Below are 22,873 nucleotides of genomic sequence, written 5' to 3'. Positions count from 1 at the left end.
TCACAACCAAAATTCACAGGGAGGAGAAGATAGAAAACCTGAGCAGACCCATAACTACTGAGGAAATCGATCAGTTATCAAAAATCTCCAAACAAATAAGAGCCCTGGGCTGATGGCTTCCCTGTGGAATTCTACCAGACATTTAAAACAGAATTAATACCCATTCTTCTCAAACTATTAAAAAAATAGAAACCGAAGGAAAACTCCCGCACTCATTCTATGAAGCCAGCATCACTTTGATTCCCAAGCCAGACAGAGATCCAGCAAAAGAAGAGAACTACAGGCCAATATCTTTGGTGAATACGGACGCAAAAATCCTCAACAAGATACGTGCAAATAGAATCCAACAGCACATAAAAAGAATTGTCCACCAAGATAAAGTGGGATTCATTCTTGGGTCACAGGGCTGGTCTAATATTCGCAAATCAATCAATGTGATACATTACATCAGCAAAAGAAAAGAGAAAAATCATATGATCTTGTCAATAGATGCAGAAAAAGCATTTGACAAAATACAGCATCCCTTCTTAAATAAGACCCTCAAAAAGTCGGTATAGAAGCAACTTATTTAAACATCATAAAAGCCATCTATGAGAAGCCCTCAGCTAACATCATCCTCAACGAGGGAAAACTGAGAGCTTTCCCCCCTGAGATCAGGAACACAACAGGGATGTCCACTCTCACCACTGTTGTTTTAACATAGCGCTGGAAATCCTAGCATCAGCCATCAGACAACAAAAGGTAATCAAAGGCATCAAAATCGGCAAAGAAGAAGTCAAACTCTCAATTTTCGCCGATGACATGATACTCTACATAGAAAACCTGACAGACTCCACCAGAAGCCTACTAGAACTGATCCAAGAATTCAGCCTAGTTGCAGGGTACAAAATCAACATACAGAAATTGGTTTCATTTTTATACACCAACAATAGAAAAGAGAAATCAAGAGACTGATCCCGTTCACAAGATTGCACAAAAAAACATAAAATACTTAGGAGTAAACCTAACCAAAGATATAAGAGATCTGTATGATGAAAACTATGGAAAACTTATGAAGGAAATTGAAGAAGACACAAAGAAATGGAAAAACATTCCATGCTCATGGATCCGAAGAATAAATATAGTCAAAATGTCATTACTACCCAAAGCAATCTACACATTCAATGCAATCCCAATCAAAATTGCACCAGCATACTTCTCAAAACTAGAACAAACTATCCTCAAATTTGTATGGAACCACAAAAGACCCCGAATAGACAAAGTAATATTGAAGAAGAAAACCAAAATGGGAGGCATCAACATCCCAGACTTTAGCCTATACTACTAGCTGTCATCATCAAGCAAGTATGGTGTTGGCACAAAAACAGACACATAGACCAATGGAATAGAATTGAGAACTCAGAATTGGACCCAAAAATGTCCAGCCAACTAACCTATGACCAAGCATAAAAGAGTATCCAATGGAAAAAAGACAGCTTCTTTAACATGGTGCTGGGAGAACTGGGCAGCAACATGCAGAAGAATGAAAGTAGATCATTTTCTCACACCATACACAAAAATAAACTCAAAATAGATAAAGGACCCCAACGTGAGACAGGAAACCATTAAAACCCTAGAGGAGAAAGCAGGAAACAATTTCCTTGACCTCCACCGCAGCAATTTCTCACTTGGCATATCCCCAAAGGCAAGGGAATCAAGAGCAAAAATGAACTATTGGGACCTCGTCAAGATTAAAAGCTTATGCATCACAAGGGAAACAATCCATAAAACTAATAGGCAACCGACAGAATGGGAGAAGATAGTTGCAAATGACATATCAGATAAAGCGCTAGTACCCAAAATCTATAAGGAACTCATCAAANTCAAAACGATGTGGTTTATCTATACAATGGAATACTACATGCCAATGAGAAAGAATGAAATCTGGCCATGTGTAGCAACATGGATGGAACCTGAGGGTGTTATGCTGAGCAAAATAAATCAGGCAGAGAAGGACAGCTACCATATGTTTGTACGTATAGGAGGATTAGGAGGACCGTGGGAGAGAAGAAGGGGGGAAACGGTGGGAGAGGGAGGGAGGCAAACTATGAGAGACTCTTGAATGTTGAGAACAAACTGAAGACTGATGGGGAAGGGGGAGAGGGGAAGGGGGGTGATAGGCATGGAGGAGGGCACTTGTGGGGATGAGCACTGGGTGTTGTATGGAAACCAACATGACAATAAACTAAAATAAATAAATAAATAAATAAATATATAAAGTCAATTTAAAAAGAAAGAAAGAAAGATGTTTTCTCCAGGGTTTTATTTCAAGGAGTTGAGTGTCAGGTATTGTCATTATACATTTAGACCTAGATTTTCAAACACTTTTCAGTTGGGGAAAGAAGAGGTCAGTTGAAAGATGCTTTGTCCACAGTGTTCTTTCACACAGTTGAGTATATGGAACTTTCCTTATTCTTCCCTGCATAGGTGTTCAAACAATTTTCACTCAATGAAACACTATGTTAGTCCTAAAATGGTTTCTCGGGGCGCTTGGGTGGCTCAGTCAGTTAGGCGCCCGACCTCAACTCAGGTCATGATCTCATGGAATGTGAGTTTGAGCCCCACACTGGGCTTTGTGCAATCAAGCTCAGAGCCTGGAGCCCATTTCAGATTCTCTCTCTCCCTCTCTCTGCCCTTTCCCCACTCGTACTCTGTCTCTCTCTCCTTCACAAATAAGTAAACATTAAAAAATTAAAAATAAATAAAAATAAAAATGGTTTCTCCACACTGTTTCTTCAGTGTTGGATATGGCACAACTCTGAGCATTTGGCTTAGAGTTCGCCACTTCCATATCAACCACTTCTAGGGTAATAAAACAAAATGTTAGATGAAAGGTCGTTTTTCCACAGTGTTTGGGTTTTTTTTTTTTTTTTTTTCCCACAGAGTTAGGTATCTGTCACTTTCTTCAGAGTTGCCCACATAGGTTTTCTGACACTTAGGTCATTTTACAGAACTGAGTATATGGTCCTTTCCTTATAGTTCCCTGTAAACGTTTTGAGAAACTTCTAACTCTAAAACAAGACATTAGTTGAAAGACTAGAGTTTTTTCAAACACTTCTAACTTTGTGAAAGAAGATGTTCAGTGAAAGCAGCTTTCCCAAGTGAATTATTTCAGAGTTGAGTCTTTGACACTGTTGTTATTATTTCCCACATAGTTTTTCAAGCACTTCAAACCTAGTGAGCAAGAAGTTAATTGACAAATGCATTTTCCAAAATGTTTTCCCCCCACAAAGTTGAGTATGGGGAACTTAATGTTCCCTGCTGAGGTTTTCAAACATTTCTCACTCAACGAAAAACGATTTTAGTTTAAAAGTGGTTTCTCCACAGTGTTTGTAAAACAGAGTTGAGTATGTGGCACTTGCCTTAGAGTTTGCCACTTACTTTTTCAAACCCTTCTAACTTAGTGAAGCAAGGTGTTAGTTGAAAGGTGGTTTCCCCACTGCGTTGTTTCACAGAGTTGTGTTTACGTCACTGCCCTCATAGTTCCCTGCCAAGGCTTTCAAAAACTTCTTAGTGAAACAAGGAATTTGTTGAAGGATTTTCCCTCGATAATGTTACCATCATCAATCAGTTACCATCTTGTTTCACTAAGTTAGTAATATTGGAAAATACATGCACGGAAGTATAAGATAAGTGTTATATACTCAACTCTGTGAAAGAACACTGTGGCGAACCCATCATTCAACTAACATCTTGTTTCACTATGTTAGTAGTGTTTGAAAACAGATGCAGAGACCAATGAGGAAAGTACAGTATACTCTATTTTGTGAAACAATACTGTGTGGAAACATCAATCAGTTACCATCTTGTTTCACTAAGTTAGTAATGTTTGAAAACACATGCATGGAGGTATAAGGTAAGTGTTATATACTTAGCTCTGTGAAAGAACACTGTGAGAAACCCATCCTCTCAAATCTCAGCTTAGCTTCTCTGCTGAGTCTTTCCTGGATAGTCCAGGTCTAGTTGCCATCCTTCCCTTAGTACCAGGCTGACAATTTCCCACATCATGGTGCAGTGGAACTCCTCAACGGCCACCACCAAGAACGATCCTCTTAGTGTCCTCAGAGCTCAGGATAGATCATGGTGCATCACTCAGTTAACCTTTGTCCGCTAAGTGAACAATGGTCTTGACAATCAGTATAGCCCAGGCGGAACCCTGCATTGGGGTTCTCTGAGATATGCTCTGTGCTCACATGCACTATGCAACACCCTAGGGATGCTGTGGCTTCAACTGCTGTTACAAGAAAATTATATTACTGACAGTGGTAGTCTGTTAGGGGTATATATCCAGAGCATGGGAAAGGTCCTCCAACCATCAGCATTCTGCTACAGATTTCTGTTTGAAGTGAGTCAATAGACAGGGTGAGATAGAAGGCCATAATGACCCACAGGTAAAAGCTAAGCTCAACCCCAGGAAGAAGGAAGGTCCTGGAGTTTGGGGCTTCAGAATACTAAACTCTAGAAAGTGAGAGTATCCTGTGAGGGTAGCCCGTGCCTTTGCGGTGTTGCCCAGAAGGATGGGTTCAATTTCTCCTCCTCTCCATCACCGTTTCTGCCAACACAGTGGCTGCCAGAAACTCAGCATTCTTACTTGTCATCGCAGCAGCTCATGTGAGGGGAATGGCTTGGTGGGGCCAAGATCCCAGCCCGAGTCAATTGGACTTCAAAACTCATAACCTGCTGACCCACCCTGCCCCCACTGCCTACTGGACATGGCAGTCCTTGAGCCCTTCAACTTGTGGGGTCTGATGATAACCATGAGCAGTTAATGTCACAAGATAATTGAATTCTCCCAGTTGTTGTTGGAGAATCAGAGAATTGGAGAATTGATTGATGTTGGAGAAGACATCCCAGACTTCCAACTCCACTTTCAGGGACATGAAAATGTCTTGAAATCAACCATGTCAGAATATTTACACCACAGCACTCAGCAGAGGCCTCCTCCACCCTCCTCCGGGACAGCAAGTTATTACACATTTATCAATGCACCATTGCACAGGCCCAGTGGGGATAGGGACCTTGGCAGGTTTTCCCATGCCCCCTCCTCTCTGCTCCTTGCAGGGCAGAGCCTGGGCAAAGGAGAATACACACCACCTGTTACACACAACCATCTCTGTGCTGGTCCAGGACCCCACATGCTTTCATTTATCCCCTTCCTCAGACCTCCTGACAGGAAAGCTGGGCCACACCTTCTCCGGGGAGGGCATTAGCAGAGATCAGCTCTGGAAGAGCCACACAGGAGAGCTACACTTAGGATTGGGAGGAAAGCTGAGGACCACAGGCCCAGATGGAGCCCTGCAAAGGGGGTCTCCAAGACCTGCTTTGTGCTCGTGTGCACCATGCCACATACTGTCCTCACAGAGCCTGCCATATGGGGACACAGGGAGTCAGAGCTTAAAAGTCAGCAAGTCACTCCTCCATTAGAGTGTGTGCTAAATGCTATAGAAGAGTCTACAGAGGGGGCCATATATACAGTGAGGGTCAGAATATGCTGGCATAGGGGTGGCTAGAGGCTCAGTCGGTTAGGCGTCTGACCTAGGTTCAGGTCATGGTCTTAAGGTTTGTGGGTTCGAGCCCCACATCGGGCTCTGTGCTGACAGCTCGGAGCCTGGAGCCTGCTTTGGAGTCTGTCTCCCTCTCTCTCTGCCCCTCCCCAGCTCATGCTCTCATCTCTCTATCTCAATAAGAAATAAACATAAAAAATTTTAAAAAACGAATGCACTGGCATAAGCCAATGTTCCTACTGAGTGGGACTCAGTCCACATTTGTTTTACAAATGCAGAAGAGAGACTTTTGACACCTAGAGTTTAAGCACTGCATTAGTTTTATATTGAAGCTTGAACAAGTTTCCACAAACTTAGTGACCTGAAACAACAGAAATTTAGTATCTTACAGCTGTGCAGCTCAGAAGTCTAGTGTGGGTTGGCAGGGCTGTGTTCCTTCTAGAGGCTCAAGGGGAGAATCCCTTTGCTAGCCTTGTCCACCTTGTGGAGGACTCCCATAATACGGAGACATTACAACTGAGACTGCAGAAAAACAGGACTGTGAAACTATTATGAACAATTATAAGCCAAAAACTTAGATACCTTAGAAGAAATGGATACGTTCCTAGAAACAACTTATCAAAAGTGAATCAGAAAGAAATAAAAAATATGAACAGAACCATAATGAATACAGAGATTGAATCGGTGATCCAAAACCTTCCAACACAGAAACCTCTCCCAAGACCAAATGGCTTCACTGGTGATTCTGCCAGACATTCAAAGAAGAATTAATGCCAATTCTTCTCGAACTCTTTCAAAAAATTGAGGAGAAGCACTTCCAAACTCATCCTGCAAGGCCAGCACTGCCCTATTACCAAAGCCAGAGAAAAGAAAACTATAGATCATTATCTCTGATGAATATAGATGCAAAAACTCAACAACACATTATCAAACTGAATTCAAGAACACATATAAAGGGGGCACCTGGTGGCTCAGCCAGGTCATGATCTCATGGTTCCTGGGTTCAAGCCCTGCATCAGGCTCTGCTCTGACAGTGCAGAGCCTGCTTGGGATTCTCTCTCTCTGTCAATAAGCAAGCAAACAAACAAACATTGAAAAAAAAAAGAACACATGAAAATAATTACAGACCATGAGTAGGATTTATTCCTGGAATTCAAAGATCATTCAACATACACAATTCAATAAATATGATACATCTAATTTAAAAAAATAAAAGAGAGACACCTGGGTGGCTCAGTTGGTTGGGCATCTAACTCTTGATTTTGGTTCATGATCTCAGTCATGGGTTTGAGTCCCACATCAGGCTCTGTGCTGACCCTATAGAGCTTTCTTGGGGTTCTCTCTCTCTCTGCCCCTCCCCAGCTTGTATTCTGTCTCAGAATAAATAATTTTTTAAAAAAATTACAAAGAGGGGCGCCTGGGTGGCTTAGTCGGTTAAGCGTCCGACTTTCGCTTAGGTCATGATCTGCGGTTCGTGGGTTCGGGCCCCGCGTCGGGCTCTGTGCTGACTGCCAGCTCAGAGACTGGAGCCTGTTTCAGTCTGTGATTCCCTCTCTCTCTGACCCTCCCCTGCTCACGCTGTCTCTCTCTCTCTCCTAGAAATAAATAAAACATTAAAAATTTAAAAAAAAATTACAAAGAAAAGGAAAAATCTTTTCTGCATCTTAATAGATGCAGAAAAAGCATTTGACAAAATACATCATTTCATAAAAACCCTCAGTAGATCGAATATAGAAGGAATACACCTTAATATATTGAAAGCCATATGTTATGAGCTCACATATAACCGTACACTCAGTGGTGAAAATCGAAAGCTTTTCCTCGGGGTGCCTGACTGGCTCAGTCTGTTAAGCATCCAACTTTGGCCCAGGTCATGATCTCACAGTTCGTGGATTCGAGCCCCGAGTCAGACTCTGTGCTGACAGCTATCTCAGAGCCTGGAGCCTGCTTCAGATTCTGTGTCTCCCTCTCTCTGACCCTCCCCTGCTCACGCTTTCTCCCTCTCTCTCTCTTCCTCTCATCTCAGACATAAATATTAAAAAAATTTTTTTTTAAATATTCAACAAAAAAGCCAAGAACACACAATGGGAAAAGGACAGTTTTGTCAACAAATAAGGTGGGGGGAAACTAGATGAGCACATTCAGAGCAATGAAATTGGACCCCTGTCTTACAGCTGAGAGATTAAAGACTTAAATGTAAGGGCCTGAAACGTAAAAAAATTAAAAATAGACCTACCAATGATCCATTGATTCCATGTCTGGGTATATACACAAAGGAAATAAAAACGGGATTTTGAAGAGGGAGATGCACTCTCATATTTACTGCAGTATTGTTCACAATAGCCAATATGGAAACAACCACCAGCCCATCAACAAATGAATGGATAAAGAAGATGTGGTACACAATGGAATATTATTCAGCCATGAGAAAATGGACATCCTGCCATTTGCAACAACATGGGTGGACTTGTGGAAATTATGCTAAGTGAAAGAATTCAGATGGAAAAAGACAAATACTGTAGGATATCACTAATATGTGAAATCTGAAAAAGCCAAACTCACAAAAACAGTGAAATGGTTCCCAGGGGCTGGGGTGGGGAAGGGACTGGGCAGTTTTTGTCTAAGGGTACAAATTTATAATGAAGAATAAATGAGCCCTAGAGTTATAAGGCACACTACAGTGAATATAGACAATGTTGTATTATAAGCAACAAACTTGCTAGGAACCTAGAACTTCATTATTCCAATGACTCAAAAGACAGGATAATTCTGTAATATGATAGAAGTGCTAATTGTTGCAATCATATGATATGTATCAAGATACATATAATACATTTAAAGTGTACATGTTAAGTTGATACACCATAAATTTATACAATGTTATATGTCAAATATATTTCAATTAAAGAATGGATCAGGGTCAAATCTGGGTAATGAGTGAATATCAAAGCAAGGGTGCACATCAGGGTCACTGTCTGGACCTGTGTCAGTTACGGATTTGATTACGGTTCAGGGTCACGGTCAGGGTTAGTTTGTGGGTTGATCAGGGTCATGAGGGTCAGAGACATGATCAAATCCAGCTGAGGTTCAGCCAGATCACATTAGGGTAAGGGTCAAATTCAGTGTTACGGTGAGAATCAGGAAGATGGTGAGGCTCAAATTCACATGAAAACCAGGGTCAGGATCAGTGTCAAGAGTGGAGGTCAGAAAGGTCAGGGTGAGTTTTGTCAGCAGGGGGCGAAGTTATCTCAGGACCTGAATGACAATCAGTCTTACCAACCGAAGTTTGTTGACTGTTAGAATCAGGGTTATGATCAGGGTTCATTAAGAAAAGGGTCAGATCTCAANGGGGGGGGAGGGGAAAGGGGGTGATGGGCATGGATGAGAGCACTTGTGGGGATAAGTACTGGGGGTTATATGGAAACAACTTGACAATAAACTATTGTAGAAAGAAAGTTTCATGGTTGACACACGTACACATTGTTTAAAAATTATTAAAGTCGACATTATTTTATAATCACCAAAAATGGATCTTTCCATTTTGAGAGAAAACAAAGAATTTTCAGTCAAGTTCCTGATAAAGTTACTGGCGCAAGATAATGATGGCATTGAAGCGTTTACCCAAACCTTGAACAAGTGGAGGCCTCGCCTGTCTGGGAGCCTTGGAGCACCCTCAAGAAGACCCTATTCCAGTTCTTTAAAGAGTAAAGAAACAAGAGACAAGAGACAAGACAACATGGAAAGTCTATTTATTCAACAGAAGCTTTGAAAACGAATCCTCAGTACACTGAGGGGATGCATTTTCCCCATTCCCACTTCACCCCTTCCCCACACATTTCTGTCCTTGGCAGGCTCGAGCCTGAATCAAAAAAAGAGACTGTCCTAGATGTACTTGTACACGACCTTGGAGGGCACAGTCTGGAGGTGCAGACGGACGGGACATTTGTAAAAGTGGGAGAGCAGTGTTTCACTGTAACCCACCAGGAAGTAGAACTTGTGTGCGGGCAGCTGCCTCAGGACGAGGGCACAGATCTCCACCTGATTAGCCCGGCGCTTAAGGATAACCTGGTCAGCCAGACACCCTGGGAAAGTGCCCAGCATGAACTTTCGAAGGAAAACATCCTCCACTGTTCGCTCTGCAGCATGGTCCTCCCCATCCAGGTTACCTGAAGAGAGAAGGGAACCAAGAAAAATTAGCAAACAACTCTGGAAGTAACATCCGAGAACACTAAGCACTCAATTCCATCCCCCACCCTGGCTTATTCTCTTTTCTTCTATAAGTGAAATAAAAAGAGTAACACTTTAAAGTTCAAAGTACCGGGTGGGGGGGGGGACATATTGGAGAAATAGGGGGATCCAAAGTTTCCTCGTCTCTCAAACAAAGCAGTGTTGAGGCCAAAGGACTTTGAACTCCAAGAGTCCGGGAAGCAAAGTGATACAGTCCCTTCCAGGGACCCACTGGGACAACCTGATGGGCCATAGCTGCATGACTGCAAACTGGGAGAGAGAAAACGAACGGAGGGGAGGGTTCCCCTTCTGCAGAGAGACCAAGGGAAGACGAAGAAAAACTGGGGAAGCACAGGACTGTATCTGGACAAGAACAAAACCACAGACAGGGATGGAGAAAGATCCAATCTCTAACTGAGGGGCTTTCTCCAGACTGGGGCTGGCTGCCCTAACTGCGCACTTGGAGTGGAGGCGAGCCAGCCCTAGGCTCGGTAACTAGGTCAGAGGCACAGTCCACACTAGGACAAAGTGATCCCCTCCCTGGAGTGCTGTGGGAAGAAGGTATATATCTGCTCAAAAGACAAAGACTGCCTGCACCTGCCAGCCGGAGACCATATATCGGGCAATGCTGAGGGCACTCCCCCAGTACCCGGATGCATGGAGCACGAGTTTGAATCCTAGCCAAGGACCAGGGAGGCATGGGAGTCTGCACAGCGGGACACGCCACCTTGTTTGCACCCCAACACAGTGAGAACGGCTAGAATAGAGTGGTTTGGGACACCTGGTCCATGGAGGAAAGACTGGGGGGGGGGGTCGCCATTTTTCTCCCCATCACCACCAAGGTTGAACCTCAGGGATCAGATAGCAGGGCCCACAGTGGAGGTGGGACCCGCCTACACCAAATTACTCCCCTCCAAGCCTGGTAATCGCATATATACTGGAACAGAATTGATGCTGATGAACCAGACAGCTCCTCCTCCAGACCAGAGCTGTTGAACTACCGGATTTAATTCTCGGACAATTCTTATTGTATGGATATATTCTTCCTTACTTTCCTTCTTCTTATCTCTACCCTCCTCTAGTTGGGTTACTCTGGTTGTTGGTTTGTTGAAGCAGACATGTTTAATCTATTCTCTTGATACATGTTCTACACGTCCTTCTTTATTTTCCTTTCTCTCTCTCTGGATTAAGCTATATCGTTTCTTTGGTCAATTCTTTTCTTTTCCCCCGCCTCCTTTATTTTCCTTTCTCTCTCTCTGGATTAAGCCGTATAGTTTCTCTGGTCAATTTTATTTTTTCATTTCCCCACCCCCCGCCCTTGTCATTTCTCTCTTTGTATGGAATAAGGCCTCTTCCATCAGCACCAGCCTCCACCCTGTTGTTTATTTGTAGCTGGTGTTTCTGGTTTTTTGGTTTGGGGTTGGTTTTTTTTGTTTGTGTGTTTGCATGCTTTTTGTCTTCTGGTTTCTGTTTGTTTGTTCGTTTCCTATCCTGGGCTACTTCAACGAACAAATCAAAGCATACCTAGTGGAGGGTCCAAAACATCAATAGAGTAGGGAGATAATAACCAAAGTCACAACAGCAGAGAGCAAGTAACACACTCTAAAAAACAACTCCTGAAGGGCCAGGCCCTGGACAGTCTATGATTCCTCTTTAATATAGTACTGCTTGCAGGTGCAGGACACATAACAAGCTTTTATTTTATTTTTTAATAGTTTATCGTCAAGTTGGTTTCCATATAACACCCAGTGCTCATCCCCACAAGTGCCCTCCTCCATGCCCATCCCCCCCCTTCTCCTCCCCCCTCCCCCATCAGCCCTGTTTGTTCTCAGCATTCAAGAGTCTCTCATGGATTGCCTCCCTCACTCTCCCCCACTATTTCCCCCCTTCTTCTCCCCCACGGTCCTCTGTTAAGTTCCTCCTAATCCTCCTATACGTGCAAACATACCGTAGCTGTCCTCTGTCTGACTTATTTTGCTCAGCAAAACACCCTCAAGTTCCATCCATGTTTCTACACATGGACAGATTTCATTCTTTCTCATTGCCATGTAGTATTCCATTGTATAGATAAAAAAACATCTTGATCCATTCGTCATTTGATGGACTCTTAGGCTCTTTCCATGTTTTAGCTATTGTTGAGAGTGCTGCTATGAACATTGGGGTACATGTGCCCCTATGCATCAGCACTCCTATATCCCTTGGGTAAATTCCTAGCAGTGCTATTGCTGGGTCATAGGGAAGTTCTATTATTGATTTTTTGAGGAACCTCCACACTGTTCTCCAGAGGGGCTGCACCAGTTTACATGGCCACCAACAGTGCAGGAAGGTGCCTGTTTCGCCAGATCCTCACCAGCATCTAAATTCCTCTGATTTGCTCATTTTCAAGCTTTTAAAAAACATAAGGGACAGACCACTAGCCAAAAGGATGAAATGGAAGAATCCTCCTCAAAAGAAATTCCAGGAAGAAATGACAACTAAAGAATTGATGAAAACAGATATAAACAATGTAACTGAACAAGACAGAATAGCCATAAGATTAATCACTGGTCTCGAAAAAAGCATAGAATACAGCAGAGAGTCTATTGCTGCAGAGATCCAGAAACTAAAAAATAGTCATGATGAATTAAAAAATGCTGTAAATGAGGTGCAAAATAAAATGGAGGCAGTGACAGCAAAGACTGAAGAGGCAGAGAAAAGATTAAGTGAAATAGAAGAGAAAATTATGAAAAAAGATGAAGCTGAAAAAGAGATAAAAAAATTCTGTACCACAAGGGAAGAATCAGAGAACTAAGTGATTCAATTAAACGGAAGAATAGCTGTCACACAAGAGTTCCATAAGAAGAAAAAGAGAGAGAGAAAGGGGTCGAAGGTGTACTTGAACAAATCACAGCTGAGAGGAGGTATAGAGAACCCTCTTCAAACAGGAATTGATCTTCTGTACAACATATCATAGTAAAACTGGCAAACTACAAAGATCAAGAGAGAATTCTGAAGGCAGCTAGGGATAAACGGCTTAATCTACAAGGGTAGACACATAAGGGTAGTGGCAGACCTATCTACTGAAACTTGGCAGGCCAGAAAGGAGTGGCAGGAAATTTTCAATGTGCTGAATAGTAAAAGTATGCAGTCAAGAATCCTTTATCCAGCAAGCCTGTCATTCGGAATGGAAAGAAAGATAAAGGTTTTCCCAAATAAACAAAACCTAAAGGAATTCATCACCACTAAACCAGCCCTACAAGAGATCCTAAGGAGAATTCTGAGGGAAAGCTGCAAGAAATACAAAGGACCAGAGACATCACATAAAACATAAAATCTACAGATAACACAATAACATAAAACCATATCTTTCAATAAAAACACTGAATGTAAATGCACTAAATGCTCCAATCAAAAGACACAGGGTATCATAATGGATAAAAAAAGAAAAAAAAAAACAAAAACAAAACAAGACCCATCTATTTGCTGTCTACAAGAGACTCATTTTAGACCTGAAGACACCTTCAGATTGAAGGTGAGGGGATGGAAAAATATCTTATCTATCATGTTACTGGAAGAAAGCATGAGTAGCTATACTTATATCAGACAAATTAGATTTTAAATTACAGGCTGTAACAAGAGATAAAAAAGGACATTATATCATAATTATGGAGTCTATCCATCAAGAAGAGCTAACAATTACAAATATTTATGAGCTGATTTCAGAAGCACCGAAATATAAAAAACAATCACAAACATAAGCAATCTTATTGGATAAAATGTGGTAATTGCATGGGACTTTAATACTCTACTTACAGCAATGGAGGAGATATAATCTAGACAGAAAAATCAATAAAGAAATAATAGCCCTAAATGATAAGCTGGACCAGATGGACTTGACAAATATATTCAGAAGTTTGCATACTAAAGTAGCAGAATACACATTATTTGAATGCACCTGGAACATTCTCCAAGATAAATCACATACTGAGTCACAAAACAACCCTCAATAAGTATAAAAGAATTGAGATCAAACCATGTACACTTTCAGATCACATTGCTATGAAACTTGAAATCAACCAGAGGAAAAAGTTTGGAAAACCTCCAAATACATGGAGGTTAAAGAACATCCTACTAAAGAACGAATGGGTCAACCAGGCAATGAGAGAAGAAATTTAAAAATAACTGGAAACAAATGAAAATGAAAATACAACAATCCAACCCTTTGGAGTGGAGCAAAGGCAGTCCTAAGAGGAAAATACACTGCAATCAAGGCCTATCTTAAGAAACAAGGAAAATCCCACATACAAAATCTAACAGCACACCTGAAGGAACTAGGAGAACAACAAAGAAACCCCAAACCCAGCAAAAGATAAATAATAATGATCAGAGAAGAAATAAATATAGAATAAAAACAAAAAGAAAAAAAAACCACACCAGATCACAGAAACTAACAGTTGGGTTGTTTTTTGTTTTGTTTTGTTTTTTTCACAAATAGTTTATTGTCAAGTTGGTTTCTATATAACACCCAGTGCTCATCCCCACAAGTACCCTCCTCCATGCACATCTCTCCCCCCCCCCCCCCCACATCAGTCCTCAGTTTGTTCTCAGTATTCAAGAGTCTCTTATGGTTTGCTTCTCTGTCTCTCGTCCACTATTTCCCCCTTTCTTCTCCCCCTTGGTCCTCCGTTAAGTTCCTCCTAATCCTCCTATACGTGCAATCATATGGTATTTGTCTNTGTAGGAGGGTGCCCGTTTCTCCACATCCTCGCCCGCCAGCATCTAGAGTTCTCTGATTTGCTCATTTTAGCTACTCTGTCCTGAGGTGGTATCTCAGTGTGGTTTTGATTTGTATTTCCCTGAGGAGGAGGGAGGCTGAGCATCATTTCGTGTCTGTTGGCCATCTGGATGGCCTCTCTGGAGAAGTGTCTGTTCATATCTTCTGCCCATTTCTTCGCTGGTTTGTTTGTTTTTCGGGTATGGAGACTGGTGAGTTCCTTATAGATTTTGGATATTAACCCTTTATCTGATATGTCATTTGCAACTATCTTTTCCCATTCCGTTGGTTGCCTATTAATTTTCTGGGTTGTTTCCTTGGCTGTGCAGAAGCTTTTAATCTTGATGAGGTCCCAATCGTTTATTTTTGCTCTTGATTCCCTTGCTTTTGGGGATGTGTCAAGTAAGAAGTTGCTGCGGTGGAGGTCAAGGAGGTTGTTTCCTGCTTTCTCCTCTAGGGTTTTGATGGTTTCCTGTCTCACGTTCACGTCCTTTATCCATTTTGAGTTTATTTTTGTGTATGGTTTGAGAAAATGATCTAGTTTCATTCTTCTGCATGTTGCTGCCCAGTTCTCCCAGCACCATCTGGTAAAGAGGCTGTCATTTTTCCATTGGATAATCTTTCACACTTTTTCAAAGATTAGTTGGCTGTATACTTTTGGATCCAATTCTGAGTTCTCAATTTCATTCCATTGATCTATGTGTCTGTTTTTGTGCCAATACCATACTGTCTTGATGATGACAGCTTTGTAGTAGAGGCTAAAGTCTGGGATGGTGATGCCTCCCGTTTTGGTTTCCTTCTTCAATATTACTTTGGCTATTCGGGGGATAGTTTGTTCTAGTTTTGAGAAGTATGCTGGTGCAATTTTGATTGGAATTGCATTGAATGTGTAGAGCGCTTTGGGTAGTAATGACATCTTAACTATATTTATTCTTCCTATCCATGAGCATGGAATGTTTTTCCATTTCTTTGTGTCTTCTTCAATTTCCTTCATAAGTTTTCTATAGTTTTCATCATACAGATCTCTTATATCCTTGGTTAGGTTTATTCCTAGGTATTTTATGGTTTTTTGTGCAATTGTGAATGGGATCAGTTTCTTGATTTCTCTTTCTGTTGCTTCATTGTTGGTGTATAAAAATGCAACCGATTTCTGTACGTTGATTTTGTACCCTGCAACTTTGCTGAATTCTTGGATCAGTTCTAGTAGGCTTCTGGTGGAGTTCTGGTGGAGGCTTCTGTCAGGTTTTCTATGTAGAGTATCATGTCATCGGCGAAAATTGAGAGTTTGACTTCTTCTTTGCCGATTTTGATGCCTTTGATTTCCTTTTGTTGTCTGATGGCTGATGCTAGGACTTCCAGCGCTATGTTAGAAACAGCAGTGGTGAGAGTGGACATCCCTGTCGTGTTCCTGATCTCAGGGCGAAAGATCTCAGTTTTTCCCCGTTGAGGATGGTGTTAGCTTAAGGCTTCTCATAGATGACTTTTATGATGTTTAAGTAGGTTCCTTCTATCCCAACTTTCTCTAGAGTCTTTATTAAGAAGGGATGCTGTATTTTGTCAAATGCTTTTTCTGCATCTATTGACAGGATCATATGGTTTTTATCTTTTCTTTTATTGATATGATGTATCACATTGATTGATTTGCGAATGTTGAACCAGCCCTGTAACCCAGGAATGAATCCCACTTGATCTTGGTGGATGATTCTTTTTATGTGCTGCTGGATTCGATTTGCAAGGATCTTGTTGAGGATTTTTGCATCCGTATTCATCAAGGATATTGGCCTGTAGTTCTCTTTTTCTGCTGGATCTCTGTCTGGCTTGGGAATCAGAGTGATGTTGGCTTCATAAAACGATGCTGGAAGTTTTCCTTCAATTTCTATTTTTTGGAATAGCTTGAGAAGAATTGGTATTAATTCAGTTTTAAATGTCTGGTAGAACCTGGGAAACCATCAGGTCCAGGGCTTCTATTTGTTGGGAGATTTTCGTTCACTGATTCTATTTCTTCACTTGTTATGGGTCTGTTCAGATTTTCTCTTTCTTCCCGTGTGAATTTTGGTAGTGAGTGTGTGTTTAGGAATTTGTCCATTTCTTCTAACTTGTACAATTTGTTGGCATATAATTTTTCATAGTATTCCCTGATAATTGCTTGTATTTCTGAGGGGCTGGTTGTAGTAAGTCCATTTTCATTCATGACTTTGTCTATTTGGGTGCTCTCTCTTTTCTTTTTGAGAAACCTGACTAGAGGTTTATCAATTTTGTTTATTTTTTCAAAGAACCAACTCTTGGTTTCATTGATCTGTTCAATTGTTTCTTTGGTCTCTATATTGTTTATTTCCGATCTAACTTTTACTATTTCTCTTCTTCTACTGGGTTTGGGGTGCTCTTGTTGCTCTGCCTCTAGTTCCTTTAGGCGAGTTGTTAGATTGTGCACTTGCACTTTCTCTAATTTCTTGAAATAGGCCTGGAGTGCAATGTATTTTCCTCTTAGGACTGCCTTTGTCGCATCCCATAGAGTTTGGATTGTCGTATTTTCATTTTCATTTGTTTCCATATATTTTTTTAATTTCTTCTCTAATTGCCTGATTGGCCCATTCATTCTTTAGTAGGGTGTTCTTTAACCTCCATGTTTTTGGAGGTTTTCCAGACTTCTTCCTGTGATTGATTTCAAGTTTCATAGCATTGTGATCTGAAAGTGTGCATGGTATGATCTCAATTCTTTTATATTTATTGAGGGCTGCTTTATGTCCCAGTATGTGATCTATCTTGGAGAATGTGCCATGCGCACTTGAGAAGAAAGTGAATTCCTTGGCCTCAGGATGCAGAGTTCTAAATATATCTGTCAGATCCATCTGGTCCATTGTGTCATTCAAGTCCATTGTTTCTTTAGTGATTTTCTGTCTGGTTGATCTATCCATTGCTGTAAGCAGAGTATTAAAGTCCCCTGCTATTAGCACATTCTTATCTATAAGCTTGTTTCTGTTTGTGATTAATTGTTTTAAATATTTAGGTGCTCCCATATTCGGTGTGTAGACATTTATGATTGTTAGTTCTTCCTGATGGATGGACCCTGTAATTATTATATAACGCCCTTCTTCATCCCGTTATTGTCTCTAATTTAAAGTCCTGTTTGTCCAATATAAGTATAGCTACTCCACCTTTCTTTTGACTTCCCGTAGCATGATAGATATTTCTCCATCCCCTTACTTTTAATCTGAAGGTATCTTCCAATCTAAAATGCATTTCTTGTAGACAGCAAATAGATGGATTTTGTGTTTTTATCCATTCTGCTACCCTGTCTTTTGATTGGAGCATTCAGCCCATTTACATTCAGTGTTATTATTGAAATATTTGGGTTTAGAGTCATTATGTCCTTTGTGGGGTTCATGCTTGTTGTGGTGTCTCTGGTGTCTTTGTTCCTTGCCATAATTCTCTCAGAGAGTCCCCCTCAGGATTTCTTGTAGGGCTGGGTTAGTGGTGACAAATTCTTTCAATTTTTGTTTATTTGGAAAGGCTTTTATCTCTCCTATTTTGAATGACAGGCTTGCTGGATAGAGGATTCTTGGCTGCATATTTTTTCTGTTCATCACATTGAAGATCTCCTCCCATTCCTTTCTGGCCTGCCAAGTTTCAGTAGATTGGTCGGTCACCACTCTGATAGCATTGCCTTTTTATGTTAGGGCCCTTTTCTCCCTAGCTGCTTTCAAAATTCTCTGTCTTTATATTTTGCCATTTTCACTATGATATGTCGTGCAGAAGATCGATTCAAATTACGTCTAAGCGGAGTTCTCTGTGCCTCTTGTATTTCAACTTTTACTTCCTTCCCTAGGTTGGGGAAGTTCTCCTCTATAATTTGTTCCAGGACTCCTTCAGCACCTTTCCCTCTCTCTTCCTCTTCTGGGATTCCTATGATATGGATACTGTTGCATTTCACTGTATCACTGAGCTCTCGAACTCTTCTTTCATGTTCCGGGATCAGCTTGTCTCTTTTTTTGTCAACCTCTTGTTTTTCTACAATGGTGTCTTCTAAATCACTTATTCTCTTTTCTGCCTCTTCAATCCGTGCATCGGACACCTCCAGATTATTATGTTTTTCATTTATCGCATTTTTAAATTCATCATGCCTATTTTTGTTCTCCATGTTGGTTGTAGCCATAGTTTCTTTAAGGTCCTCTATGCTTTTTGCAAGCCCAGCGATTAATATTACGATTATTGTTCTAAAATTTTGTTCAGTTATGCTGCTTAAATGTGTTTTGTGCAGTTCATTAGCTGTCAATTCTTCNTGTGTACTCTAGCTTGTTTCTTGAGGTAGCCCTGGAGAAGAAAACAGACAGACAGACACACAGGGAACAGAGGGACACAAATGTACAAACAAATCCAGCAATCATGCTAACCAAGAGGGAAAACTAAAAAGTAATGAGAAAAGACGGAGGAGGGAAGGTGAATGATAGAAAATAAAAATACATAAAAAAGTCAAAAAGAAGGAAAGAAAAGGAAGAATGAAGAAAACCGATAGACAAAGATCGGTTTAAAGCATATAACCAGATTTCTCAGCTACAATTAAATAGCTGGGTGTATGCAGTGCTTGTTGAAGAGCTAGAAAAAGAGAGAGATGATAGAGCAGAGATGAGGCAAAATTGGAGATAGAATGAACAGGCAGAAGGGATAAGAACCTTTTTTCAAAGAGCTAAAGGTTGGAATATGGTTGGAGAGGTGAAAGAAAGAAGGTGGTGTTATCTAGAGAAACTATCTAGTCTGATTACTCCTAAGAGGCTTTGTTATACTGCCATTAACAGTTCTGCTGGTCGCTGCTTCCCTATTGCCGGGGGTTGAGTGGAGGGTGGAAGTGCCGCAGCCTCAGATCCGCCAGGGTCAAGCAGCAATACAACCCAAGTGCGTCTGGGGATCATAGCAACTTTAGGTCCACAGAGTCCGCGTCGCCTCACCCCGCCGCAATCGCTTTATCAGCCGCCGCCGCTTCAGCAGGCAACTTTTTGTTCACACAGCCGCCGTTTCACGAGGCGCCGGTGGCACTTCACCGGGTCGCCGCCACCGCTGCTTCAGTGGGCCGATGTCGCGCACACCACTGCCGCTTCACCCGGAGCCGAGACCGCCGCTGCAGGCATTGCTGCCGGTTCAGCAGGCCGCCACCGCCATGGATGGTGCCGACGCACAACAGTTAGTTTTTCCTGGCGTCTTCTGGGACCAGGGCACCTAGTTTAAAGTCAGCACCCCAGCCAGAGCTAAAAAAACAGTCTTTCCAAGCCGAGATTTGTTTGTTTGTTTGTTTTTCTCTTCTCCAGGGACGGTTCTATGAGCAATCTCAGCTTTACTTTCCTTTCCCCTGGACTCGCGGAGCTCGCCACCAATTGCCGGTTTATCACTTACCGCAGCAAGCCGGGTTCTACCCCCTCCCTCCGTGTCTCTGGTCCTGTCCCCACTAACAGTTGGTTTTTTAAAAAATAAACAAAATTGATAAATCCCGAACCAGACTTCTCAAAATGATGAGAGGACTCAAAGAGATAAAATCACGATTGAAAATGGATTTATCACAACTAATCTCTCTGAAATACAAGCAATTATCAGAGAATATTATGAAAAATTATATGCTGACAACCTGGACAAAATGGACAAATTCCTAGACACCCATGTACTACCAAAATCAAACAGGAAGAAACACAATTCGAATAGACCCATAACTAGTGAAGAAATTGAATCAGTTATCAAAAATCTACCAATCTGGTCCTGGACCAGATGGCTTCCCTGGGGAATTCTACCAGTCATTTGAAGCAGATTTAATATCTACCCTTCTCAAGATGTTCCAAAAAATCAGAACTGGAAGGAAAACTTCCAGACTCATTCTATGAAGCCAGCATTACTTTGATTCCCAAACCAGAGAACCGATAAAAAATAAGAATTACAAGCCAATATCCCTGATGAATGTGGATACAAAAATTGTCAATAAGATACTTGCAAATTGAATTCAACAGCATATAAAAAGAATTATTCACCATGATCAAGAGGGATTCATTTCTGGGCTGCAGGGCTGGTTCAATATTCTCAAATCAATCAAGGTGATACATCACATTAATAAAAGAAAGGATAAGAAGCACATGATCCTGTCAACAGATGGAGAAAAAGCATTTGACAAAATACAACATCCTTTCTTAATAAAAACCCTCAACAAAGTCAGGATAGAAGGAACATACTTAAACATCATAAAAGTAATATATGAAAAGCCCACAGCTAATAAAATCTTCATTGGGGAGAAACAGAGCTTTCCCCCTGAGATCAGAACACGGCAGGAATGTCAACTCTCACCACTGTTATTTAACATAGTATTGGAAGTCCTAGACTCAACAATCAGACAACAAAAGGAAATAAAAGGCATCCAAACTCGCAAAGAAGAAATCAAACTTTCACTTTTCGCAGATGACATGATATTCTACATGGAAAACCTAAGAGATTCCACCAAAAAAACCTGCTGGAACTGATACATAAATTCAGCAAAGTCAAGGGTACAAAATCAATGTAATCACTGATTACAAGAAATCAGTTGCATTTTTATACACCAATAATGAAGCAACAGAAAGAGAAATAAAGAAACTGGTTCCATTTACAACTGCACCAAAACCATAAAATATTTAGGAATAAACCTAACCAAAGGTGTAAAAGATCTGTATGCTGAAAACTATAGAAAGCTTATGAAGGAAAGTGAAGACATAAAGAAATGGAAAAACATTCTATACTCATGGGTCGGTGTGGGAGCCCGACTGTGACCGACTGTGGTTAGGGACGCGGGGATGTGCCTGCACACGGGGCTCCCTGCCTGGGCAAAGCATGCCTGCAAACAGGATGCTCTGCCAGGAGGCCTGCACACAATATCCAAGTTTAATGGTCCGCTCGCAAACGAGGGAACGTGCCCTCCTTAGAAGTAAGGAGAAGGCTGGAATTGTGAGCAGGCCTCTTAGTAAACATGTTGTGGTCGCTTCCTCCCTTTGCTCCCCCCTGTCCTTGAAATGTGTTTGGCTACTTGCCCTTAATTGGTAAAGGAATGCATCTTGTAGATTTCAGTTTGTATCCAGTTACCGGGGTATAAAATAAACCGCAAGAGGGGCTTGCATAGAATTGTTCCTCCGGCTGGAGTTGTGTCTGTGTCTGTCTTTTGTGTGTGTCTTGTCCTTTGTGTCATTTCGTCCGCAACAGATTGGAAGAATAAATATTGTTAAAATGTCATTACTACCCAAAGCAATCTACACATTCAATGCAATCCCAATCAAAATTTCACCAGCACTCCTCTCAAAACTAAAACAAACAATCCTAAAATTTATATGGAACCACAAAAGACCCCGAATAGCCAAAGTACAACTGAAGAAGAAAACCAAAGCCAACTAATCTTTGACAACGCAGGAAAGAGTATCCAATGGAAAAATGACAACCTCCTTAACAGATGGTGCTGGGAGACCTGGACAGCAACATGCAGAAGAATGAAACTAGACCACTTTCTTACACCATACACAAAAATAAACTCAAAATGGATGAATTATCTGAATGGATACAGGAAACCATCAAAACCCTAGAGGAGAAAGCAGGAAACAACCTCCTTGACCTCCACCGCAGCAATTTCTTACTTGACACATCCCCAAAGGCAAGGGAAATGAGTAAAAATGAACTATTGAGACCTCATCAAGACAAAAAGCTTCTGCACGGCAAAGGAAACAGTCCATAAAACTAAGNATGTTCATAGGAGCACTCTCAACAATAGCCAAAACATGGAAAGAGCCTAAGTGTCCATCAACTGACGAATGGATCAAGACGATGTGGTTTATCTATACAATGGAATACTACATGGCAATGAGAAAGAATGAAATCTGTCCATGTGTAGCAACATGGATGAAACTTAAGGGTGTTATGCTGAGTGAAATGTCAGTTAGAAGACAGATACCATACGTTTGCACATATAGGTGGATTAGGAGAAACTTAGAGGAGGTCCATGGGGGAAGAGAAGGGGAAAACTAGTTGGGAAGAGGGAGGGAGACAAACCATGAGAGACTCTTGAATGCTGAGAACAATGTGAGGACTGATGGGTATTGGGGAGAGGTGAAAGGGGGTAATGGGCATGGAGGAGGACACTGGTGGGGATGGGCACTCAGTGTTGTATTTAAGCCAATTTGACAATAAATTATAAATAAAAAAATTTTTTTCAAGTTCAAAGTACATTATTTGATTCGATTCCCTAACAAATCCTGTGACGTGGGTATTATTGGTTATCCTTGTTTTACAATAGGGAAGACTGAGGCCTTAACAGGGCATAAAACCCGGATGATCCTTTTTGTCTAGCCCTTTCACAATC

General features: G+C 41.3%; 1 protein-coding gene across 1 annotated transcript in view; it reads right to left on the bottom strand.

Moving 5' to 3' along the window:
- Window positions 1–9,276: 9,276 nt before the first annotated feature.
- The window catches only part of MRPS24 (mitochondrial ribosomal protein S24), a 15,075-nt gene continuing 1,478 nt past the window's right edge, over window positions 9,277–22,873 (bottom strand). The window contains exon 4 of the mRNA XM_077765833.1: window positions 9,277–9,709. Within this exon, the coding sequence (XP_077621959.1) occupies window positions 9,426–9,709 (284 nt within the window). The 3' untranslated portion in view covers window positions 9,277–9,425. The remainder of the gene's footprint in view (window positions 9,710–22,873) is intronic.

The sequence above is a fragment of the Crocuta crocuta genome, unplaced genomic scaffold (genome assembly GCF_008692635.1).
Source record: "Crocuta crocuta isolate KB4526 unplaced genomic scaffold, BGI_CrCroc_1.0 scaffold751, whole genome shotgun sequence".
Classification (NCBI taxonomy): domain Eukaryota; kingdom Metazoa; phylum Chordata; class Mammalia; order Carnivora; family Hyaenidae; genus Crocuta; species Crocuta crocuta.
This window is presented reverse-complemented; position numbering and strand designations above follow the sequence as displayed.